Source organism: Doryrhamphus excisus, chromosome 7 (assembly GCF_030265055.1).
Source record: "Doryrhamphus excisus isolate RoL2022-K1 chromosome 7, RoL_Dexc_1.0, whole genome shotgun sequence".
NCBI classification, from domain to species: Eukaryota; Metazoa; Chordata; class Actinopteri; order Syngnathiformes; family Syngnathidae; genus Doryrhamphus; species Doryrhamphus excisus.
The window spans coordinates 15610226-15637489 of record NC_080472.1 but is presented as its reverse complement, the minus strand read 5'-3'; the positions used below and the strand labels follow the sequence as shown (position 1 = coordinate 15637489).

Below are 27264 nucleotides of genomic sequence, written 5' to 3'. Positions count from 1 at the left end.
TTTAGTGGACACTTATGCTAAGCTATTAGGCAAAAACCAAACAGTAGGGACACTTAGCATAGTGTTTCATCATGAAAAAAATTGCACTTTTTGGGGGACTTTTGACATCATTCATTCATTCATTCATTTTCTACCGCTTTTCCTCAAGTGGGTCGCGGGGGGTGCTGGAGCCTATCCCAGCTGTCTTCGGGCGAGAGGCGGGGTACACCCTGGACTGGTCGCCAGCTAATCACAGGGCACATATAGACAAACAACCATTCACACTCACATTCATACCTATGGACATTTTGGAGTCGCCAATTAACCTAGCATGTTTTTGGAATGTGGGAAGAAACCGGAGTACCCGGAGAAAACCCACGCATGCATGGGGAGAACATGCAAACTCCACACACAGATGCCCGAGGGTGGAACTGAGGTCTGCGCGCTAAACCACTAGACCGCCGTGCCGCCACTTTTGACATCATCCACAATTAATTAATTGATATAAAAAGATATAAAAACAGCTAAAAAGAGACTGTTAAGAATATTCCATATATAAAGACTTGCATATTAACCAACATGGCAGAGTGACACCTCGCTACACCACACCGGCTAGCTCCTAGCTGCCTAGAGCTACATACGCTACATATTGGAGCTGCGGCCACTGAGCTGAATTTGGAAAAGTTAACTCTACGTCTAGTGTTTGCTTCTATGTTTGAAGTTCCGGGAATCCTTAAAAGCACGGCAAAATGCTGTAAATATTCCATGTTATTATGAATGTATATGTTACTACATGCTTATATCATGGATATGAAATGATAAAACATTTGAGGTGTTTTAATCGTGCCTTCTAGGCACCTCATGTGTCCCATTACGTGCATTGATGAGCTGTCTCTTTTATCTGTTTTTATATCTTTATAACATGCAGAAAAGACCAAGATTGTGGATGATGGGCAGAATCCCCCAAAAGTATCGGCTGAATGAGAGGTTGCAGACTGCAGAAGAGATGCTGAGATGACACAGCTGAGCACACAGCGAGTCTGCTGCCTTCGTGTTCACGAGTGTGGTGAAGGTTCCTCTTCACTGCGGGCCACACGGGCCCCAAGGGGATGTTTGGATGGCACTCCTGCCAGACACATGGTGTTCTCAGTTGTCAAGGTTGATTAGATACTGGATGAAAGTGATCCCCCTCGCCTCTCTCGGGCGACTGGTCACAGCGCCAAGAGCTGTGTTCATGGCCCTCAACGACACACTTAGTGAAAGTTCAAATGGGCTCATTACTGGTCACCATGAATTCATTCACTCTCTGTCATGTGAGTAGCTAGCTATATATAGCACTGCAAGCTAGAACAACAATAATACACATGTTGTGAATAAATAATACGCAAGAACACAAGGTAGCATCTGAAAATGGCAAATTACATACGTTCACCGAGGCGCTATTTGTCAGGGTAACGGGGTAAGTCTGCCTGTCTGAAACTCTCAGATTTGTGAGACGTTTCCCCCTGACTACACTTACTCTGTTGCGATGCAAATGTATTACTCTTTTGAGCGCATATTGTTTTGAAAACCCAAAGTCTTTACTTAAGTGGCCCCACCAACTAACCAGAACTACTTTCCTCATTTAACTAATTTCCTCGAAATCCACCATTGATGCACTGCTCTGCAACATGTAAAAAAAAAAAAAAAAATCCAAACTATCCCTCTAACTTTAGTACCTTAAAAATCATATTTGTGTCCCTGAAAAAAGTGAACACAGTTACCTTGGACTGTACTTTTGTCTTTGTCGCTGTCCATTAGGAATCAGGGGATGGAAATAAAATGCTGCACTTTTTTGCAATTAAAGAGACGATTCCATTTAGACACAACAATATTGTGCAAATTAGTGTCTATTAGCCTGCAGGCTTCACTGCCTGTGCCGTGACTAGTGGATTTGTTTGTTGGCACAGTTGAGCTGTCAGTGAGGGGGAACAGCATGGAATGCTTGGTAGGAACATGTGTTGTGTGCATACATACGATACAACAACATCCACTCGAGCATCTACTTCCTCCCCCAGCCCTCCTCTTACCTCCTCCGCCGTCCTTCTCCTCTTCCTCGATGCTGTTCTTGATGCTGTCGTACTCCTCGTCGATGTTCTGGTTGCCCCGTATCTGGCTGAGCACCCTGCGGGCCTTCTGAGTCAGCCCTCGCTGGATCAGCCAGCGGGGGCTCTCGGGCAGGAAGAGGAATCCTACAAACTGGAGAACAGCGGGCGCCACCGACAGGCCCAGCATGTACCTGCAGAAGCGAGAAGGGGAAACACAGCGTTCATATCTACTCGACTGTAATGTCTTTGCGACAGGAAGCTTTTGTCTGTTCAGGTTGTATTGTCAAGTTTTATTGAATAGTATCTGTCCTTATTCACAAATAATTAGTCTCGCCTTGCATCTATTTTGGAGCCAGCAGCAGATTTTCCTCTGACAAATAGAATCACACACCTCAAAATAAATCTCAAGACAACAGCAGAACATTATGAACACGGTTCCGCACGTTTGACAGCAAACCCAAACTACAAAGTGACAATTTGCAGTGTCTAGACAGAAGAGACTCAATCACACACACAAACGTCTGAAACACTGAATTATTATACAAAGAGGAAAATTGGCCCCCGCCTCCACTTAAGCACACAATCAAAGTGCAATATGTTCCGAGAAATGGGCTTCCTGGAAGTCCAAAAATTGTGGAGAAGGATGGAGTACTAAGTGCAAGTACTGTATGTACAAATATATAATAAAAGGAAGCACGCACAGTAAGTGCGTACAAAAACGTTCTTTTGCTCAGAGCCTCACCTTCACAATCCTGCATGAAACCCACCAATTTGTGATGTCGGGATAACTAATCTGCGACATCAGAGCGCTGCCTCATGCAGAAAGGACGGCCTTTATCTACTCTGACATTTCACAACTCAGCATGCAAACACTGTAAATAGGCTTTTATTCTGACACAAGGAGAGGAAGGAAAAGGAAGATAAGAGATTGCACTGTATGGTTGAAATGTGCAGATTTGTGCTCATTTGCATATAACAGTGATTGGATGTTTACTGAGAGGAGGGGGAGGGAGGGCCGATCTGGACTCTGAAGAAACTTGCAGAGATGAGTGGAGTGAAATTTCACTTCTAAAATGTCGATTTGAGGAGGCGAGCCATTTATTTAGGGCGACTTTTGTACTTTCAGCTGCTGTCAGGTTGAGTTTCCATTCTGTGTGACGTCATTGATCTGACGTCAGCTGTGATGGGACAAGTAATACAAAAATGTACATGCTGGTTCAGACCGTTTAAACATTAAATAGTGGTTGCTGTGATTGTTTATTGCATTAAAATGTGCCTGACACTCTACATGTGTGTGCACTGTTGGCCGCACAGTAGTTGAGGGGTTAGCATGTAGGCCACACAGTCAGGAGATCGGGTTTGATTCCCTGTGTGTGGATGGGTTTTCTCCGGTACTCTGGTTTCCTTCCATATCCCAAAAACATGCATGTTAGGTTAATTGGCAACTCTAAATTGTTCATAGGTATGAATATGAGTGACTGGTTGTTTGTCTATACGTGCCCTGTGATTGGCTGGCCACCAGTCCAGAGTCTACCCCACCTCTCGCCCATAGAGAGCTGGGATAGGCTCCAGCATACCTGCGACCCTAGTGAGGATAAGCGGCATAGAAAATGGCTGGGTGTGCACTGTGCCCTCTCAGACAATTTACCACTGAGCAGTGTGTGCTTCGCCTGCGCCGGGAATAGACGAGGTTGGAGCTCTCAGCGCATCTTCGGCGTACTGTTTTTTTCACAAAACTGAAACTGTGGACACCTCACTACCACATTACCAAATTGGCTGTGCAAAGTGGTGCGCTAGATGAAATTACCACTGCACAAGTGCGCCACACTCCACCACCCTGCGCTGCCCCACAAAACTAAAGCCCTTTGGGTTTGAGCCAGCTTGAACTCTTCTGGCATTTGATATGATGCGTGGTGGTATCATGCATCACATACAAACATCATGGCTAATCGTACGTGTTTCCAATAAAAGCATCATGGATTTTCTGTGTGCATATCTGACCTCCAACCGTCGCGCTGCACATAGCTGAAGGCGCCATCGATGAGGCTGGCGGTGAACTGTCCGCCGGTGATGAAGAGGGTGTTAACGGTCACCAGCTGGCCACGGAGGTGTGGTGGAGAGGCCTCAGCAATGTATACAGGCACCGTCATGGAGGCGATGCCTGCACCGTGGGGGTGAGAAAGCAAGAGATCAACAAGCTGACACTTGAATAAAGTGAGAATCATTTTGACAGCATAGAAAGGATGCGAGATGAATGAAAGATGTGCTTGTCTATGCTTTGATAAAATACAAATAGTACAGTCAATAGATTGTGTGTGCAAAACCATCACAAAAACACATAAATAATGTCCTTACTTTAGAACCATGAATGAAAAAGAGCTTCTAGTGCAGGGGTGGGCAAACTTTTTGACTCGCGGGCCGCATTGATATCACAAAATTCAATTGGGGGGGGGGGGGGGGGGGGGGGGGGGCAGACTATATATTTTACACGTAACAGTCCACCTGGTATTATTGTATCTGTAAAATTGTCATGCAATCTGCTATTATTATTTATTATTTTATATTTATATTTAAATATTTTAAAAATAATACAATATTATAATAATTAAAATAAAATTAAAATAATAATTATTATATTATTATTATGTAAAATATGCAAATATAACAATATTATTATATATAATTAATATAATAATTAGCATTAATATAATAAATATAATATCATAATAGTTATAATAATAATATAATAATTATTATTTTAATTTTTATTATTATTATGTGCTTGTGTCTCTTTTTTCAGGAGCACTTTGTAAACAACAGACCATGTCAAACAACGAAATTGATACAACCATCAAAAGGTTGGCTCAGGCCATGATGCCAGGTTGTATGTTGAGTTTAAATTAAATACTTTTGAAAGATTGGGCGGGCCGTATTCAAACAGTTGGCGGGCCGGATGTGGCCCCCGGGCCGTAGTTTGCCCACCCCTGTTCTAGTGCCTTATCAACCCAGTAAACAATAGTTTATTTGCTACTCCGATATGTACTCTATTTTTCCCTCTCAACCCAACCGCTCGAGACAGACGGCCACCCCACAAAGCCAGGGTTTTGTTCAAGGTGGTTTCTTTCCCACAGGGAGTGATTTCTCAAGTGGGGTTTCATGTAATAACTTTTAAATTGAAGTGAAAGGACAGGAAGAACTGGCACATATTAATTTCACAATAGAATCGTTAAGACCAATAAAGTTATACATCTCCGCTGTACATCTGCCTGAGGGGTGGGGTACTTCTCCAATTACCTCAGTGGGGAAAATGGCCAATGTTTGATTAGATTAGATAGAATTTTATCGACCCCTCGGTTGCGTGGCCTCAGGGAAATGAAGGTTCCAGTAGCAGCAACACAGTATGCAGTATACAAGACAGTATAGTGGCAATAGCAGCACATAAATAAAGTACAATTTGCAAGTTAGAATCCATCCTTTTCTCCATCTTGCGCCATCCCCCTCCCTTCCAGCACTCACACATATACCTGAAAATAGAAGTACATACCATAAGGTCAGGCTACTATGGAGAAAGGCTAGGCTTTGGAATGGGATGACTTTATATGACAGGAAATGTGACAAAATATTCATCTTGGCCACTGATGAATGAATGCAAAAAAATAGCTTCATGTGCATCCTAGAGACACTACCCAACAATCTAAAGTGTATTTTACTCCACGTGGAGGTATAACACAAGACCACGGTGTTCTGCAGCTGGCTCGTGATAAGCTCTATTAATAGCCTGCTTGCTATGCACCCCCACCCTCCACAACCACCACCATCATCATGCCCTCTCCTCCCATCTCTTCCCCTCCTTCTTCTTCTTGTTACTTACATCCACCCTGCCCTGACTGGTCACCATGCTTTACGTGGCTACCTGTTGCTATGGCAACCCCGTCTCAGGAAATCAGCCAGTCGGGCACCATGCGGTGGCAGCTTTTGGGAAGACAAATCCAATAACACACAGATTGGATGCTCAGAAAAGATGGTGATTTGGGTGATTTGAATGCTCTGTTGCTGTCGGTCTTGCATCAGGAAAAAAAAAACCTTCCACTTTAATCGTCTTGATGATTTAACGTCGATGTGAAGCTACATGGCCCAAACTCACGCAAGTTCAAAGCTTCACGGAGGTTCATACAAACTAATCTGTGGACCTGAAACCTTTGCAGGACTCTTTTATCAGACATCGATAAAGTTAAAGCAACCCCTGCTGATGCCACACTGAGCAACTTGAGGGATCCTGCTGAAACTTTCCTAATTGAAAAAGCCACAGACCCAAAAGAGATCCCACTTCTGACACCTAAATTTCTTTTCAACACCAATGGAGAGAAGAAATAAGCTGTTCGAGGACAACCTTCAACCGTCTTTTGTGGAATTTATTCTGAAGAAGGAGACAATCACGCAGCCTTTTGATCCAAGTGTCTCGCCGAAGAACGGGGCAGAAGCATAGTTATACAAACTTTATCAGGAGGGGGAAAACTGGTGCAATTATATGCATAGTGTTTCTCTGCTGCTGTCGGCATGGAAACAAAAATGTCTCCAGCCTTGAACCATCAACCAATATTTTTCAGCCAAGGTAACTTGGCTGCAAAATATTAACAGAAGAAAAATGAATACTTCAGGAAGATCAATCTGCCCCAGGAGCCGCTGCTCCAGTTCTATACTGCAATCATTCAGTCTGTTCTGTGCACTTCCACCACTGTCTGGTTTGGCTCTGCAACCACACAGGACAGGATCAGACTACGAAGGGCCATCGAATCCGCAGAAAAAAAAAATAATTGGAGCCGACCTTCCCTTCATTTGTGACCTGTATCGGTGCAGGGCCAGAAAGCGGGCAGGGAACATTACTGCAGACCCCTCACACCCCGGACACAAACTCCTCCCCTCAGGGGGATGCTACAGGGTACTGTGTGCCAGTTTACATTGGAGTAGTGTGTAATACTCTTCTAGTCCCGATCTGCTACACATACAAGAATGAAAAATTGTCAAAATATGCACCCCTGCAGTGTTGCCTTTGCCATTATACTTTGGAAATTTGGTACATACCCTGAGAAGATTGACAAGCAGATAGTTAGCTAGCAATTAGTTTAAAAACATCATCGAAGGAGCACCTAACTAACTGCCCATAAGTCATTGAGTATAAAGTCATGTGAATGCAGGTGTACCTAATGTTGTGGCTGATGATTGTCGAGCACTCAGGCAGCATCAGAAAGTGACCCAAATGTGTTTGCGGTGCATGCAGACATGCAAATACTCGCACAAGTTCAACAAAAACACCCGCAATGCTTCCATACCCTCATCTGCTGTAATGCCTCTATCTGTATTCTCCTCATTAAACCAATTTCCTGTCTTCACTGCCACTTTTCACCTCCCGGCTGCCCTTGTTTCATCCTATTTGGAGCTGTATACACATTCCTCGGCACCGGTCGAGGCTACAGACCGCCCGTACAAGCGAGGCGCTACACTCAAGTGAATAATGATGATGCCCGTTTCACTGCTGCAACCAGCAAAAAAGGTCAAAAGTCAAAACACTTGACATTATCGACTAGGTGCTAGAGTGAGGCCTGTCTCTTTATTTTTGGCAGTGAATGCAAAAATATTGCATCAAGTAGTATAGACAAAATGTCCACAACACTGCAGCCATTGTCTATCAAACAAATATGGCTGTTCACGTCCTTTTTAATGATACTTGCTTTCATTGTCTGCTTAAACTAGCCTGCAAGCCTCTAGGCTTGCGACACAGGCTTGCGACTGACACACTTGATCACAGGCAGATACTTCACTCGAACCCCCCCATCACTGACAGTGAGGATGTTAGCCGCCACCGCCGCCGAGCATGGAGGAAGCTAATTAGGATTCCAGGGAAAAGTATCCTGGATAAAGAACAAGTCATTGACTTTCCAATGGCAAAAAGCCCCATGAGTGGGGATTTAATTCAGTGGAGAGAAATAGGATATTATGTCCACTCCTAATCAGATTCAGCAAGATCTGTTGGCTTGACTTAAAACAATGCGCTTCACAGAAATACAGTATTGATAGTTACGTCAAAATAGCGTGATAGAATGTTCAATCTTTTCACAAATCCAGTGGTGCATTCAAAGCCTCAGTAAGGATTTCTTTGTGCTTCAGGGCTCCCCGAGTAGTCACTCAAAAATACAAACTAGACTTCATCCGTTACTTTTCATGTATAAACCACCTGTCTACTATTATATGTTCCTCCCAAGTTATGAACCGATGTCTGACATCACTCATGGGCCAGATTCAGCTCACGGACGCCAGTTAAACATCGCTGCAATAAATCTATGTCAGTCACGACAACCTGCACTTGCATGGCATAATACAACAACAACAACAACAACAGTCTGGGCTAGTGTAAAAGGTCAGCTCAACAATAACCAGCCAGGAGATGACACACCAGAAGCCTTAAATGAGAAGAAGCAATAGAGACAACCGGGGCTGTGGTGGTGGGTGGCATTTCCTGGTTGGATAAACAGTTTCCATGACCTTTTGGTTAGATTCGTTCCAGAAATCCTAAGCTGCTGGCATCTTCCAGAACTGTTTGTAATGTAAATGTGAGCAGAGCAGCTGGAGTAATACAGCGGAATGAAAAATAACATCTCTGACGACTAATTGTGGTGCCGGAATGCATTTCCTGTTCCATCAAGGCTCTGGTTCATGCATGATTGTGTCATGGATACATCTGTATGGGGAACCACGTTGATGGCTATGGGGGAGGAGATTTTAAATTAACAAGCGAAATGAACTAATGAAGGCCCCGGTGATTAGTTGTGCATACAGAGCATGATTTCAATATTTCGGTTGTGCTCATTTGCAGAATAGGAAGCAATACTCATTAATGATGTCAATGTTGGTTTGATGCTTTGTGTGCTTGTTAAAACATGAATGTGTACCAGCCACTGTATATGATGCACCAGCCATATTAATAAACACATGATGAATAAATATGCTATGACTGTGTCATTTAATTAGGATCGCATATTTGCATCATTGTTTTTATTTGTGGTATTGGCCGTTATTTGGGAACCATCTCACAGCAATGTAGCCCAGTGCCAAAAATATAAATTGGCAGGGATCTACTAATCTGAGCATTATTATTTTTACAACAGCAATATGTGTCGCGATTCCCAAATGAACTGACAATTTCCTGACTCAGTTACACATTAGGTAATTGGTGAAATGGGCATTATGTTGAGGAAGGGGATAAAGACTAATGCTTCAAAACAGTCTGCATTTCCTATATTCCTCACAGGAGCACTTCTTCCTCTCAAAGGAGGCGACCGACAACAGCCATCAGAGCGGCACACTGCACGGGAAGCTGGTTTTAACAACCCTTTCCTTGGGGGGATGTGACTCATGAGCAACACCAAAAATAATTTCGGGGACATATGTTGAAATGTGATCAAAAAGCAAGCTGTGTGGAAAGGATGCAGGAAGGAGAGGACAAACTGTTAGGACAAGCATTAGGAAACAATCAGCACTAAAAGTGTTCAGTGTTGTTTCCATTAGGCGTGCTAGGACCACACACACACACACACACACACACACACACACACACACTGTTTTGCTTCTCCATTCATCATGCAATGGTACCCGAACAAATCTAATAAAGATCCTAATGATGATAATGGCAAAGACAGCAAGTTGTCGAACAGCCAGAGGCATGCAGCGTGATAGGCATGAGGACCAAACTGTGTAATTAGCATCTTAGCTAATTGCAATTATCTTGGATGGAGAGATGCTGCAATGCTCAGTGTTGAGGATGTGAGGGGGAATAGAGAGGAAGGATGAATATACAGAAGTTCAGACGCACAAAAAACCCAAAAGTACTACATTGCACAATAAGGACAGGCGTTTCCAAAGTGCAGCTCAGGGGCCATTTGTGGTCCGCTTCACTTTGTTCAAAACAAATTAAACAATAGAGGAGCGGCGATGCTTATTCTCCAACAGACTCCTCCAGTTCTGTTCCCACAGTGAATGCTACAGGACGTCATCCAGTTGGCTGAAAGATGATTCACAACACTACTGCGCTGTACTGTCTGTCCACCTTTGTATAATGTGTACATTTATTATTTATTCATATGGCACTGAATTGGACTTTTTCTTCTGAAATTGAGCTTCTGTAACCTAGCGATTTCCCGATAAAGTTTGTCTAAGGCTAAGGAAAAATACATAAAAACTGTAAAAGGTGGAGTAAATGGAGCAAAAGACCACAAAAATAAAATACAAGGGATATATAACCATCATTTTGAGTACACAGTGTGCAGATATACTATTCGTTTTATCAATACCAACTAAATAATTACTCATTTTGTATAGTGTACTATATTGTGAACTCAGATTATTATCATGTTTTAGTAGTTTAACAACTTTTTGTCACTTTTACAAAAAGCTACAACAGTAATTTGTGCTCGAAAATGCTGTTTATAATGATCTTACCGAGTCCGACTCCAACTACGAGCCTCCCCGCCAGCAGCACCTCCTTCCCGGGGGCGGTGCACAGCACGATCCCTCCGACGGTGCAGAAGAAGCTAGCCAGGAGGATGCACACCCTGCGCCCGAAGAGCCCGTTGAGGAAGGCTCCCAGGAGGGCGGCCAAGGCGGCCGCGGCCACAGTACTTGATATGAGCACTTCCTGCCACAGGGCGCTCAGCTTCAGCTGCCTCTTGAGCAACAGCATCGCCCCGGAGACCACCCCGGTGTCGTAGCCGAACAAGAACCCTCCCAGGGCGGAGAAGGCGGAGAGGACGTAGACGAAGCCGGGTGTGACATCCTGCTGGAACTGCTTCCGCGCAGCCCTCTCCAGGTCCCCGGTGGAGGTGGACGAGGCTGCCGGGGCGCTGGAGGCGGTGGAGGAAGAGGCCACCTGCAGGCTGCTGATGCTGGCGCTGGATGGAGCCTTGATGAGACTCCGCTCTCCTCCATCATTCACTTTCCTCCAGCGTTCGCCCATCAGGTTGCTCATACTCCGGAGGTTGTAGTCATGGTCCGCCTGCTTTCGCGACATAGGGGAAAAATCCAACTCCGACACGTCACTATCAACCCTTTTTGTGTACTTTACACTCACTGAGCAGCCTGAGAAGAGAATTGCACCGTGTTGAGCAAAGTTGCGCGGCGTGCATCAGTCCGTCTCATCCCTGTGGTCCTGATGAGAGAGTTGGAGAAGATAGGAGGAGTGGAGTGGACGACTTCGTCACCAGCAGCGTCGACGTGACGCAAGGATGTTTTATTTTGAAAGAGTCATGCACGAGGAGAGGGATCTGTGGGGGCTCACCGTGACCGAATTCACTCAGTCAAAGCTAAAATAGAAAGAACATGGCAAACTCTAATAATAGGCGACTCGTTCTCAATGGTGACTTTTAATATTTTCTTCTAAATAAACTTTTAGAACATGTTTACACGTTCCTTACATAAAGACATTCATCAATTTAAATATAACAATACAAATGTATATTGTTTTTTATGTTTATCAAATAGTGGATTACACAGGCATGAGAATGCTGCCCCCCTCAGGATGAAGACCAGTATTACAGGTGCATTCAAAAAACAATGCATGTTAGGTTAATTGGCGACCCCAAATTGTCCATAGGTATGAATGTGAGTGTGAATGGTTGTTTGTCTATATGTGCCCTGTGATTGGCTGGCGACCAGTCCAGGGTAGGCTGGGAGTGAGGATAAGCGGTATAGAAAATAGATGGATGGATGGTTGGCTGGATGATGGGCTGGCGACCAGTCCAGGGTAGGCTGGGAGTGAGGATAAGCGGTATAGAAAATAGATGGATGGATGGTTGGCTGGATGATGGCCACCAAGGGTGCCATGACTGATTATGGTGTATGAATGGCAACAGGTTACACGGGTTAAGTATGCACTTTCTGCCATTTAGTGGATGAGCATTTCATTGTTCTGCCTGTCACTATACATTATGGCATTGATAAATGAACAGAGATACATTTTTGTAGTATATATACCCTATTAAACCAATGAAGTGCAATTGGATTTTATTTCCAGTGTCACGCTTAATGATTACACTTTTATACCACAAGGAATTACTGCCGTAAAAGACATGTATGAGGCCACTCGTGCTCGATAATGACATCTAAATTCAGACCATTTATTTACAAATAAAACAACGTTTATTATTATGAGTAGCAGTAGTATACACTAATCCATTTTTTTCATTCAATTATTATAAATGGTCTTCATGATTCCAGGAAAAAAGCCTTGTCCTTCATGCTCTAGCCGCACATACTTAACCATCATTAATGTCTGCCTGCTCTCCTATTGATTGGTCCTGACACACACACACATGCACACACACACGCGCGCACACACACACACACACAGTACAAGCAATCTCTGTGGACATGCCGCGTGGCTTCAACCCAGACAAATGACACAAATGCACTCAGGGGCGAAGGCGACCAGCTTGTAGACTGCAAAATGGAGAATGGCCTGATAATGGTCCCTGATTGGGCCCGTAAAGGAGGGGACAAGGCTATAATGAGAAGGGTTTCTGCACAGGAGGATGCACAAGATGCAAGCATGGGACTTACTTACACTTACACATATACTGTTACTGTAATAAAACAACAAAAACACAGCTTTGTACTTCGAAAGCACACACACAGTCTGACCATTAATAATAAAATTAAATCTAATTAAAACATCACTGAGTAAATGTTAATGTGTGCCAAATAGAAATGCAATGCTATATTTTAATCAGTTACCCGAGTTCAATTCCACCCTTGGCCATCTCTGTGTGGAGTTTGCATGTTCTTTCTGTGCATGCGTGGGTTTTCTCCCACATTCCAAATTGACCCCAAATTGTCCATAGGTTTGAATGTGAGTGTGAATGGTTGTTTGTCTATATGTGCCCTGTGATTGGCTGGCCACCAGTCCAGGGTGTACCCAGCCTCTTGCCTGAAGACAGCTGGGATAGGCTTCAGCACCCCGCAACCCTCGTGAGGATAAGCCGTAGAAAATGAATGAATGCTTTATTTAGGCCAAGAATATGTAGAATTTGACCGAAGTCATTCTCAAAACAGCAATCATTTATTAAATAGAATTATTTTGGGAGAAAAACCTTGACAGAATGACAGAGATGTTCGGACCACAATGTGGCGAAGGACGACTGTACTCGATTAATCAAAAACAACAAGCCTCAGATTAATCAAATAAGCAGCCACACACTATATTCTAACCATTTTAACCATAACCATTTTAACCATTGTTTTTTAGAGAGTTTACCAGCTGCAGGCAGCTCGTAGATATGCAACTCATAAAGAAGAACTGCGAGTTTGATTCATGCAGGCACACACACTTTGCCTGTTCCTCTCTGGGGCAAGCTGCCAGGCAATGCCCAGACGCCGGCATCTGTACTGACTGGAGAATGCTCACGAATGGATCGTGTGGTATGTGTCAAATTCTACGGAAGCTAACAAAGTGACAAATTGACATGTTTGCTTTGTGTCGTCGTTTAGAAAAAAGCCAACAACTCCAGTTTGTATACTTACTCATACAAACAACTGTACTCTTAGTTGTGCACCGGCGTAGCTCCTCCCCCTTGAAAAACCTGTTCAATGACAAGGGTTCCTACCGAAATAGACCTGAACCCTCGTGACATCTAGCGGCCAAATGTATGTATTACATGTAGAAAGGCTACTAAAGTCCTATTTATTTTCTTTTGTGTTAACAGAAATAAAATGTCCAAACGGATTGGTCCACAGTGAATGCCATAACAAGCTGGATGACTTCTGCTATGGAGCGTTTATAGAGTTTATTTTTCATGTGTGATAGCTAAATACGTATGGTAAAGTTATATTTGTACAATGCATTTTGCATTGTTTCTGTCCCGAGGACCAGTTTAGAGCAGGAAATCACTCGGATATCTGTGTGATGGACTGTTTATGTACGTGAAAGTGACAATGCAACCACAGGCATCACATCATACCATTGTCACCTTTACACATCCTGTCTGTATTTGCAGTTTGTAAAGGACCACTGGGTAAGCCTGGGCTGGTAAGGGTCATGCTAATCAGACTTCAGATTAGACTATTAATATGATTAAAACTGGAATTGTGTACTTACAACAATCAAACACGAACAGAGGAGTGCCACCCCAAACCCATTAAGAAAGCCGTCTGTGGCCCCAATGATGTAATAGTCACCAAATGTTGGGGTGATCAGACTTGTGGTGAGCTCACTCTACTTTGAATTCATTTTGGATGTTCTACTTAACCTATTTCAATTCTTTTCCAGTTGAGAAGACATTCAGTCATAATGGCACCACGTACACAGTATGTCCCTGTAAACCTGAAATACTAATTAGAAAACATTTACATTCCATTTAGTGTCGTTATGTGTTCATTTTTAGGTGGGAGACAAATGGAAAGATACTGTTGAGCTGTGTATTTCATTTAGTTGCACAACAGACAGGGTTGAAATGTAGAAAAAAGTCTGGTGAAAAGTGTCCTGAGATATATGTTTTTTTTTCTTGTATTGTCATGAACTAATGACGCATGAGGCCAATAGCTAAATGTTTGTTTTTCGATGTGTCTGTTCCTAAGGTGGACAAAAAATGGGATGCTCAACATTGCCGTTTTACATGTAAGATTAAAATGTGTGAAAATAACCACAGTGAGCCAATAAAAATAAGCTGAAAGGATAAAAATGGCCTCCGGGCTGCACTTTGGACACCACCGTCCAACACTGCATAGCAGGAGTGCTCTGCTGCTTTTTTGTTTTTTTCAAGAGGAATTTGGCTCAAATTTTTGAACTGAACTCACAGGCCGATGTGATGTCATTCATGAGCCTTGTTTTGCCCGCGGCCCACCTGTTGAATAAATGTTGACGTTAATAAATATGGACGTTAAGCATACCACCTTTGTTGTAATGCACCTTTTCTCCAGAGAGGTCACTGTTGTTCACTGTGCTTGCTTCCATTGGATTTTAGAGGAAAACACTTTCAGAGGAAAAATTGTGCATTTAAAAATGGCAGCATACAGCAATATATATATAGTATATATATAGTAAGTAGTATTTCATATACTACTTGTGTTTTGTCTGTAAAATTAATATTTTTTTCTGTACCAATTAAAGGGAACCAGGAATGCGCTCCGATGATGTCCAGTTTAAACATCAGCATGGACAACTGCACTGCAACGATGCAGATTCCCATTTGTCAGGGCCAATGCATCTCTCAGTCAAGGTAATTAATAACATAATAACATATTTAGAACATATTTTAACAGAACACTATTGAACACGCTCAATGACAATGAGCGGTAATAATATACCTCTGTGTTTGACAACAGGGTGGTGCTAGATGGGGTCCTGCAAGTCAAGCAGATCTGGAGATACTGCCAGGAGCTGAGCTCAGAGTGGAGATCAGTGACCCTGGAATGTTTGGACCTGACGAGTAGACGTTTCACCTACAAGCATATCACCCATTGCGGTTGCACAGCCTAAAAAAAACACACAAACCAAACTTCTTGTACATTTTTAGCATGGATGATATGTCTTATATTGCAATTAAACATAAATTGGATCAAGTCAATAATTCACTCAGCAAAGTATTTATTTCTCCTATTAATGCACTAAACCTTTCAAAGTTTTTGTTACTTACAGCAGCAATAACGCAAATAACGTGTTCTTTGCGTTGGGATCAAATCACCAGTGATCACATTAAGCAACGAGGGATTATTCAGCCATTAGGACACTAAAAGAAAGCCATTGTTAGGACCTCGAGTATCAATAGGACAGGAAGACTTTGATCAGGCATGGGGGGGAAACACCCTGCCTTAGAAAAGCTGCCTTGCTCCGAGTGAAGAAGGTATTTTCTCAAGCCTGTAAATAAGCTTCACGCTGCTGCTGTTTGTTGTGTTGTGTACATGCAAGGCGTGTGATGTTCACAGAGGGGAGGATGCCTGGTGAGCGAGTTGTGAGCTTGCTCTTCCTGACTGGGCTGGACCTTAACCAGGTATGGAGCCGTCACGTTTTTTGGTTTGTGTGAAGGAGCGGGCCCGGGAGCTTTTTTATCAACATGATCAACAAGTGCACATGAGTGGTTACTGATTACAAGTGATGTTATAGTTTGTTTGTGATAAGGCCCGGCTTTCAGCACAAAGTCCTGCCAGGTACAACAAGCCCTTGCGCTACTTGCTCACATCCCTCCCATCCCTCGTAGGACCACTGCTGCTTCTCAGGTAAAGACTTTTTCTTTGGATTTCTGACACTTTAAAGCTCCTACTTTATTGCACCACACAGGTACATGGATGGTGTTTATTTATGCTTTTATTTACAAAAACAAACCCAGATGCTCATTGTGTTTTCTACAGAGTTCTTGAACAACAGCAGCATCATGAGTGTAGAGTCCACCAAGCAGCGTGATTCTTGCTGCTCCAAGCTCAAGGTCAGTACAAACAAATGATAGAGCTGAATAACAAAAACGTCACTATTACACAATTCTTGGCTCAGTATTCTTGGTTAAATTCACAGCAGAATCAAAAGGGAATTACGGACAGTGGAAATTAAAAATAATATTGCACTATTTTTCTAACCTTGTCTTCCGGATAAAGATGTTCATTTTTATCACATTTGTAATATGAGTCGCATGATGCAAAATGTATGCACGTCAATTTTCTTGCAAATGCCTGATGGGACATGAACTGATTTCATGTCAGCTGTATTTACATTTTAAATAACACAGCATATGATTTCCTTACAATTCAAGGGAAAACATAAATATGAACATTTCTCCCATTTTTGTGGATTGTATAGTCGCAGGTCTTACGTTTTTTTCTAGCACATTGAAGACGTTTATGTATGACAAAATAATCTTTACAAAAAAACAAACAAACACTTGCATCTTTAACTTGGAAAACAACCCCTTTCTTAAACCTTCCTTTACCTGAATGGGGGTATACAACCATAGTCAATCAGGTCCCAAAAATAAGGTAAACACACATTGTCTTTAACAACCTATAACAAAAAATATCATAACTTCAACAAAATGTATACAGTAAATACATTTCTAACTACAATTGTTTTTCCTTTTCAAGCTTTTTCTGGCCTCTATGGCATTCGTATACTTTGCCAAAGCCTTCGGTGGAGCCTACATGAAGAGCTCCATCACCCAGATTGAGAGACGCTTCGACATTCCCAGCTCCCTCATTGGGGTCATAGATGGCAGCTTTGAAATGGGTTTGCTCAGTCATGTTGTTCCCAAATAGAAAACCTAGCCTATTCAGGTACTCGGTCCATAAAGCTGAATATGTCTCCTTTTTCAGGTAACCTGCTGGTAATAGCCTTTGTGAGCTACTTCGGTGCAAAGCTCCATCGTCCCAGATTGATCGGTATTGGCTGTTTGGTCATGGCTGCTGGCTGTTTCCTCATTACGCTGCCTCACTTTTTGCAGGGCCTGTCAGTGTACCTTCACAATACTACCAAGTTCACCATTAAAAATAGAAACATAATAACAAGCTCATTATTGGTCTGTTTTAGGTATAAATACGAGACCAGTGTGACTCACAGTAAAGATGTGAACAGCACTGAGAGCATCCTGCCCTGTTTGTCCAACCACACAGTGCACGATGTGGACACACCTGATTTAGCAGCCATAGCAGGTACACTACCACTATCAGTATGGTGTAATAACAGGGTTTCTAAACAAGTTTCTTCCACTCATAGATTGCGAAAAAGCAGCCGGTTCTTCCATGTGGGTATATGTGTTCCTGGGAAACATGCTGCGTGGGATTGGAGAGACCCCCATTATGCCTCTAGGAGTGTCCTACCTGGATGACTTCTCCAGAGAAGAGAACACTCCTTTCTATTTGGGTTTGTTACTATTCACTATCAGTGTTACTATTCGCTGTCATCAGTCGGAATTGTAGGTGAGCAGGAAGGGAATTAATGGGAGATTATACATTCATTCATTCATTTTCTACCGCTTATCCAGGGGTACACCCTGGACTGGTCGCCAGCCAATCACAGGGCACATATAGACAAACAACCATTCACACTCACATTCATACCTATGGACAATTTGGAGTCGCCAATTAACCTAGCATGTTTTTGGAATGTGGGAGGAAACCGGAGTACCCGGAGAAAACCCACGCATGCACGGGGAGAACATGCAAACTCCACACAGAGATGGCTGAGGGTGGAATTGAACTCGGGTCTCCTAGCTGTGGGGCCTGCGCAATGACTTTTATATGTATTTCATATAAAAGTCATTTTCTGTATATATCCTATATATGCCATCCTTTCAAAATTGTCAGGGTATATAGTTTTACTAATTTAAATTTCCTTCATAAATTACCATACACAAGCAACCCTAATTCATAAGCTCTGACTCCAATATAAGACGACCCCCTTTTAGGCCTCTAGGTGTCATGTCTACATCCCTTCAGGTGTGTGGGAGGGTCAAGAAGAAAAGCTCTGACCTCTGAATCTCTCGACCTAGAATCTCTAAAACAGGGGTCTCACACTCATTAATCTGGGAGCCACTGGAGCAAGGGCCTGGGTGAGGCTGGGCCGCATCAGGTTTAACATTTTTTTTTAATTAAAAACAGAAAAAAAAAAAATAAACGGTCTTCAATGCTTTTGCTTCTGCTATAGCCTACACTTTTTCAGTGTTTTGGTTCCGGGTTTCCACAAGAAAAGCTCTGATAAAACATTCCACTGTTCTCCAATATCTTAATTTTTATTTTTTGTATACAAAATAAGTAAAAAAAATAAATAAACAAATCAAGGATAAAGAAAATAAATAAATAAATCAGTAATAAATACATATAATAATAATAAAACAGCAAATAAGAAAAATGTTAGAAACCACATATAGTTGGTACGTAGAGATAATATTATTTTTCAGATTCAAACAAACGGTATTAACAGTTATTTAACCTTTAACATGAACATTAATGAAACTTCATAATTTTACCCAATTAGCAAGTTAGCATCGTACTCGGTTCCATCTGGGAGCAGCGTCGTAACTTTAACCACATGTTTGATGAGTTGCTTTATCTTATGACTTGTATTTACACTTTTATTCCAAATAATTTCCTACATTTATTTGAATCCAGCGTCATAAGCCTGTAGCTTCACTGCTAATACAATGACACAGCTTTAAGCTGTCGTTTCTGGGTACATGATACCATACAGCATCCACAGCATACAGCATCTAAAGTTTAATGTTTGATACATTAAACTTTCATATCAAGGCGGGCGCCTCAAACTAGTATCCTGTGTGCCGCATTTGGCCCGCGGGCCGCGACTTTGAGACCCCTGCTCTAGAATATCCAGAAAAAAAATAGAGACATAACTGTCGTAACGCTGATATTTAGGTTAATATTTCATCCATGTTTTTGTCTCTTCTGCATCAAGCCTGCATCCATACAGTGGGAATCTTGGGACCGATGTTTGGCTACATGATGGGATCCTTTCTGGCCAAGATCTATGTGGATGTTGGATTTGTGGATTTAGGTGCGTGAATCCTAATGGCCTAATTTTCACTAAATAGTAACAGTGTCAGGTTTTTTTTTTCCTGTGTGCTTCTGATAGGAATGAGTTCACTATTTACTGCATGGACTTGGGAGATTACCTGTGCAAAATACCTCCATTATCTTGTGTCATGGTCCATAAAGTGACCTACAAACGAGGGTCTAACTTTGTCTTCTTCACCTGTATCCCTTCTCCAGAGAGTGTGACCATTAACTACAAGGACTCCCGCTGGGTCGGGGCCTGGTGGCTGGGTTTCATTGTGACCGGCACTATTATCTTGCTCTCCAGTATCCCCTTCTGGTTCCTGCCTAAGTCTCTTCCCAAGCAGGGCAAAGAGAAGAGCCAGAATAAACGCACAGAGCTTGCAACAGCAGTGGAGCAGGATAATTTCCTGCCGGAGGATCAGCAAGAGAAAGAGACTCCAGTAACATTCCAAGAGCTGGCAAAAGGTAGCCTGATATGAGAGAAGATAGTTTTTTTTATTTTATGTATGAGTTTGGGTATTTGCACGTTTAATTATTAACTGGTTAATCCGTGGACTTAAGTAACAAGGCACCATGCAATCTGGACAAAAGTTGAATGACACACAAACATGTGCAACACTTACTTCAACTAGGGAGGGTAGTCATATAATAGCACTCAATGTTCGATAACTCCAAAATGATCCAATGGATATCCTGATAAATGTCAAAAGGAAGCCTTGACCAGATTACATCAGATGCTAAAGATCAATGGGTTTAAGTACATTAGAAACAGGAGAGCACTGACATGACACAATAGTATTCAATAGGTCATTGATTGTCAAACCGGTAGTACACAAGCACTATCACACATATACTACTAAATGTAAATATGCATTAAACAACCATGATGGCAGGTAATACCTTAAAAAAGGTCTGAACTGCATATTAAGTGAGTGTTTTTGCCACATAGATTTTATACCATCTCTGAAGAGACTCTTCAGGAACAGCATCTACACACTGATGATCCTCACCTACCTGGTGGCAGTCAATGGCTTCATGGGCATGATCACCTTCAAGCCAAAGTACTTGGAGCAAATCTACGGCCAGTCCGCCTCCAGGGCCATTTTCCTCATAGGTACTGTACAAAATACACAGTGGTGCTCAGGATGCTTGAACACTTTGCCACCGAATGCAGCTGGAACAATGATGTTATTGAAAGGAAGTGTGATTGTGAGAGATAATGTGGACTTGAAGTGGATGGCTATGCACTAAAATTGTGTTTTGGATTATTCTAACATACAGTCGCTATTGTTCCAGCATGCTTACCATGCTTACCTATTATGGTGACAATATGGTACAATGCTAGCTGGAGCTGAACCATCAATTAACCCTGTAAGAAATCCATACAATACTGCAAAATCCAGAGTAATTAAATCACTTATTTTTGACAAAATTATTGTTTTTTAGAATGTTAACCCATTTTGTTTAACTTATGATGTACTAAAATCTGAGCCATATCAGCAAACCCGTGTCAACAAGTGAAAATGTTCCTCTTTTGCTGCTTATTTTAACACATATTTCATATTGACATATATTGTATTGACTGTATTGACACAAATATAAGACGGCCCTGAATACAAGACGACTACACTTTTTGACCACACAGACCTGGGTTCGACTCCCCGCTTGGGCATCTATATGTGGAGTTTGCATGTTCTCCCCATGCATTGTGCATAGGTACAAATTGTTAATTGGCGACTCCAAATTGTCCATAGGTATGAATGTGAGTGTGAATGGTTGTTTGTCGAAATGTGCCCTGTCATTGGCTGGCAAACAGTGGAACAGTGAAGTCAGCTGGGATAGGCTCCAGCATACGCGAAATCTTTTTGTATGAGGACTTTGCTTAATTGATCACCGTTATTTAAAAATTTCTCCACTGTTGTTTGCTAACTTGCAACACCAAAAAGCCTTGGAGGAAAGTAACTCAGCGCCTAAGTACTAAATACTTAAGACAAGCTAATTGGTCTTACATAGAAACTGCATTGTAAGAATAAATGATCTTGTCACCTGAATTAAAACGCATACATTAAATTAGACTAAATCTGTTGTTCATTTTCACAGGTATACTCAATCTCCCAGCAGTCGCTTTGGGCATCATCACTGGAGGTTTTGTGCTCAAGCGTTTCAAGTTAGGCGTGGTAGGAGCAGCCAAGGTGTCCATGGGGGCATCTATTGGATCATTTTGCCTGTTGGTAGTCCAGGTCTTCCTTCATTGTGAGAACACGGAAGTGGCTGGCCTCACGGTGACATATCAAGGGTGAGTAAGCGGATCCGATCGGGAATTCTTGTCGAGCATACAATTTTGTATCTTGTATCTCTTCATGCCCTTGCACCAGAATGCCTGAAGTGTCCTACAATGCGCAAACGTTGCTGTCACAATGCAACACTGGCTGTTCCTGTTCAATGAAGCAGTGGGACCCTGTGTGCTCCTACAACGGGATGACGTACGCCTCGCCCTGCCTGGCCGGATGTCAGACCTCCACTGGCACCGGCAAGGAGATGGTACTATACTATACTATACTATACTATACTATACTATACTATACTATACTATACTATACTATACTATACTATACTATACCGCACTACACACCAGGGGTGGGCAAACTACGGCCTGGGGGCCACATGCGGCCCACCAAGGGTTTGAATCGGGCCCGCCAGTTGGTTTCTAAGTATTTCAACTTTTAACATACGAACTGGCAACATGACTTGCAAGTCAGATGTCTTATTTAGTAAAAAAAAACAAAAACAAAAAACAACAAAACTGTAAAATTAAATGACATAGTTCGATGTGGTCTGATGTTTAAAGTACTCCTGAAAAAAGGGACATGATAACATACAGCTCATAGAATAACACTTTTTCATATAAAATTAGATAAATAATTCAAGGAAAATTATAAGCATAAAATAGCGTCTGTGTGTGTTAAATATATGTTCTGGCCCCCGAACAATTTTCTTAACTCAACGCGGGCCACGAGTCAAAATATTTGCCCACCCCTGCTATACACAGTCATGAAAAAAAATATTAGACCAAATTTAAATGATAATAAACATTTAAAATTGAAATGCTGACTCAACTACTTTAATAACAACTTAAACACACTTAAATTGATAAATTATCATTAATTTAATCTGACTACCTGTCATAAAAACAATGGTCCTTAATGTGTTTGTGAACACAGATGCATGTTGTAAGTCTTGTATGAGTGTTTGCATGAAACTTCAGCCCTTTTCTCTGCTTCCTCAGGTGTTCCATAACTGTTCCTGTGTTAGCGCCAACATGAGTCCAGGCCTAAACATGTCAACCGTACTGGGTCAGTGCCCCAGGAAAAGCAACTGCGACCGCATATTTAAAATCTACATGGCACTGTCCGTGGTGGGCTCCTTCATATCCGCCTGTGGGGGCACCCCAGGGTACATTGTGCTGCTCAGGTCGGCCATCTTTAATCATACACTTTATGATTCGGACTTTCTGCCACCGATTGACAAAATGGGTTTTCTTTACACGTCACAGGTCCATACAAAAAGACTTGAAGGCCCTAGCTTTAGGGATGCAGACGCTAATCGTAAGAACACTAGGTGAGTAATCACACAGGACTGATGTATTTTGCGAGTATCTCATCCAGCATGTGATTGTTTACAGGTGGGATCCCTCCTCCTATATATTTTGGAGCCCTGATTGACCGGACATGTTTGAAGTGGGGTACCAAGCAGTGTGGAGGCCGTGGCGCATGCAGACTCTATGATGCTGATGCATTTAGGTACAGAAGAGCTTGTCTCTTATATTCTTAATATAACTATTGCTGATAATATCACAATGCAAATATGTCCCCTAGCAATATCCCCTAATAATATACAAAGATACAGTAATACAAAGGTAGGAGAGAGGGGCATTTTGTGTATTGGGGATGAATACCATGATTAAGCGCAAAACCCAGTTAACCCTTGCTCTTCAAATACATCCTCGCCTTTATGAAAACTGTTACATTTATACTCGGGACTTCGAGCCTGCATCAGACGGCTGGGCTGTTAAAAATAGCATGTTAACTAATTAATTTCATAAATTATGTTCACATTTTTAGTGTAATTAACGCTTGTGTGCATCATGTCAAGCCACACCTCTCTGTTATGATGGCAGACGGAAGAAAAATAAGGTCTCCACACAGAGGCTGACGCTCTCAATGTAACTCGTAGTCCAGAAGTACAATTTGCCGCATTTATAAATGCTAATGTGTTTGTCTTTTAGCTTCAGTTGTATTTTTGGTTCATTTCTAGCTGAGAATATACACAAATGTTATTTATCTTTCTGTATGTAAAATAGCACAAAAACAGTAAAAATTGGCATATTTCACATGTAACCACAATATGGATTAATTGTGATTAATTAATTTGAAAATGGGATTAATTTAATTAAAAATGTTTAACCATGTAACAACCAGAAATGAAATACATCACCAGTGATTATTTACCGATTATTTACAGACAAACTCCATCCTTCTTTCCAGATCGTTACATTTTGTCAAACAACCAATCAGAGGAGAGAACAATGCTGACATTATTGTGGGCCAGCTTGCAGAGATTAGTTAATGAATTAGTTAATTTTAGCGTCATCTGCCAGCACGGCTGATTCTGAAGGCCCAGAGCAGATTACATTGACGTAGCAACACATTGAAGCTCAAATCTGATTGGACAAAAAAAAAATTCTAACATAGTCAAGAAACTATACAATTTCATGCAACAAATATTAGAGTTTAAGTTGTAAATGGAGGTCAGAGATTCTGATTCTGAGTGTTAAAGCCAGCAGAGAAGGCCAAGCTGGCCCTGACGGTACCCCACTGCCTCCTAGTGGGCTTTGATATGAGAATACTGCTTTGACACATACTTTTTGGGGGAAATATGTTATAAATACTGTATACAAATAAGACATATTCGTGTTGTAAATCATGTTTTCGGTAACAGCTAAAAAAAAAAAAAAAGATCTTTAGACTCCGAATGTAATACTTTATTTCCATACTTTATTTCTGGAGAAAAAACACCATATATCGAGTCAATACACTAACTCAAAAGTAGCAAGTAGCCCTGTAGTACACTAGCATTTGCGTATGATTCATCACTTTATGTGAAGGTTTATAATGTAAATTGGACAAATATTGATAGTTAAAGCGATTCTTATGAAATGTGCATTAATAATATACACTATAACAGTATTATAACAATATAATAATCTATGTATGTACTGCAGATGGACTTTCATGGGGTTGATCACCGGGTTATACCTCCTGTCCAACATGATGTGGGGAGGCCTCTACCACAAAATTGTCCAGAGACAGAAGAAGCAAGCATTGAAGGAACAGGCCAAAGATAATGGACTGGAGACCAATGGAGTAAATGGACATGCTAATATCAACATAGCCCATAATAAGGATGACACAGACAAGGAGAGCACCATTTAAAGAAGAACACCACCTACCGTAAGAGTTATAATGTGGTCATGGTACACCATCTTGACTTCAAGTAGTATTACACACAAAAAAAATCACGGAATGGGGATTTCTTGTATATTTCCTGTGTATTCGTCCTTTTTTTTTTTTTTTTTTTTTTTACAGGTGTCTGCACAATGAATTGTATTGTAAATAAGCGCAAAAAGAATACAAAAAATTGACTCACTGCATACCATTAAGTTACATGTAGCATCTTTGTTACGCATTTCCACTGTTGACATCATGTGGGTCATTGTGCACATTGTTACATATACTTATACTCAAACCCTAAAAGGTCATCCATCCCTCTCGCTATCTGGAAAAAAAAACAACAACCCTCATTCAAACAATGGGACTGTTTCGTGTTTGATATCCACTCTATCGATTGATTGATACAAGTATGTAATTAGTGTTAATAATAATGCATATACAGAATATATGGTCTTAGATGTCTTTATATAGTGAGCTTTTTTATTTACAATTGTAATGATTGTCCTTAAAGCAGTTGTGTTTGCATTAAAATACATTATTAACAATACTTCTTCTCATGACTTCACTCGTTTAGACCATTTTGTCGATGATAACATTTACAATAAATTGAATTCAGAATGCATTCCTGCCATTTTATCCGAAAGCTGTTGTCATATTCTGATCATTTTTCATTTTTTAGCATTTGCTTGAAATTTCTGAAAAAAAAGTACATATTCTGGTTTTTATGTGTTTTTATACGTCACAACACACCTCACACACCAAAGTTTGTTTGCCATCGTACTGTTTTACAGCGGCAATTATATTTGATTTCTTTATTGCCATGATCACACACATTATGTTTTATTGTTTATTTAGTAGATAAGATTTTAAAAGGGGCTGCACGGTGTAAGAGTGGTTAGCATTTTGGCCACACAGTCAGGAGATTTGGAAAACTAGGGTTAAAATCTCAGCTTGGGTATCTCTGTGTGGAGTTTGCATGCTCCTATCACATTCCAAAAACATGCTAGGTTAACTGGCAACTCTAAATTGTCCATAGGTATGAATGTGAGTGTGAATGGTTGTTTGTCTATGTGTGCCCTGTGATTGGCTGGCGACCAGTCCAGGGTGTACCCCGCCGCTCGCCTGAAGTCAGATGGGGGAGGTTCCTGCATACCCCCGCGACCCTCGTGAGGATAATGACAGAAAATGGATGGATGGGTTTTAAAAGGTGCAGTGTCTCTTTTGACCAGCAGGCTGTGCTCTACCATTAACTATAAACTGCAGCTTTAACTAATGCATTTCAGTTTTTTATCAATTCATTTTCTACCGCTTATCCTCACAAGGGTCGCGGGGGTGCTGGAGCCTATCCCAGCTGTCTTCGGGTGAGAAGCGGGGTACACCCTGCCTGGACTGGTCGCCAGCCAATCACAGGGCACATATAGACAAACAACCATTCACACTCACATTCATACCTATGGACAATTTAGAGTCACCAATTAACCTAGCATGTTTTTGGTATGTGGGAGGAAACCGGAGTACCCTCAGAAAACCCACGCATGCACGGGGAGAACATGCAAACTCCACACAGAGATGGCCAAGGGTGGAATTGAACTTGGGTCTCCTATCTGTGAGGCCTGCATGCTAACCACTCGTCCACCGTGCAGCCATTTGAGTTTTTATTTACAACATTTAGCAAAGTATTGGAATATGCAACGGACAGGTGTGTCCTATTACTTTACTTCTTCAATCAATCAATCGCACTGAAAGTCTATACACTCAGTTTCAGATTAGGTAGGATAGGTTTTGTCTGTGATAGTACATTTAGAGGTGAAAACAACATGAAAAGCAAAGATGTGTTATGGGTTGAAAAACAATAATTGCAAATCTGAGAGAAGATGAAAAATGGATCAGACCCACTGGTTATAAGTAAGTAACAGATGTTGGACAGCTACACCAAGACAGCTTTCTGGTTTTCATGTTGTATTCACCTCTAAACGCAATCTACACAGGTAAAATCTAAAACACCTGAGCAACAAAATACAGTTGCATGACAGTTGTGCATCCAATCCAGACTTAATTACCTGGAAATAAAAGCTGCAACGTTACAATCAGGTCTGATTGTCAAACCCAAATGTTTCCAGTCCACAGCAAAAATAAATCCACAGTAAATA

The 27264-nt window shown here is 41.6% G+C and overlaps 2 protein-coding genes across 7 annotated transcripts in view; one reads left to right on the top strand and one right to left on the bottom strand.

Moving 5' to 3' along the window:
- LOC131132006 (proton myo-inositol cotransporter-like) overlaps positions 1-13679 on the bottom strand; it is a 34080-nt gene extending 20401 nt beyond the window's left edge. The window contains exons 1-5 of one of the 6 annotated variants that reach the window (XM_058077136.1): positions 13635-13679; positions 11188-11419; positions 10560-11115; positions 4068-4227; positions 2049-2257 (exon numbers count right to left, since the gene is read on the bottom strand). In XM_058077136.1, coding sequence (XP_057933119.1) covers positions 2049-2257; positions 4068-4227; positions 10560-11085 — 895 coding nt within the window. In that variant the 5' untranslated portion in view covers positions 11086-11115; positions 11188-11419; positions 13635-13679. Of the gene's footprint in view, positions 1-2048; positions 2258-4067; positions 4228-10559; positions 11420-13634 lie in introns of all 6 variants that reach the window. The other 5 variants (XM_058077137.1, XM_058077134.1, XM_058077135.1 and 2 more) reach the window with 5 other exon arrangements.
- Positions 13680-16154: 2475 nt separating this feature from the next.
- On the top strand, positions 16155-25661 carry LOC131132623 (solute carrier organic anion transporter family member 1C1-like). Its single transcript, XM_058078421.1, has 15 exons — positions 16155-16325; positions 16458-16531; positions 17181-17322; positions 17409-17541; positions 17623-17744; positions 17809-17955; positions 19504-19602; positions 19818-20069; positions 20554-20718; positions 21705-21900; positions 21980-22145; positions 22891-23075; positions 23158-23222; positions 23287-23404; positions 24886-25661. Exons 2-15 carry the CDS (start codon positions 16481-16483, stop codon positions 25094-25096), a joined length of 2052 nt encoding a protein of 683 aa, XP_057934404.1. The 5' UTR covers positions 16155-16325; positions 16458-16480; the 3' UTR covers positions 25097-25661.
- Positions 25662-27264: the final 1603 nt, after the last annotated feature.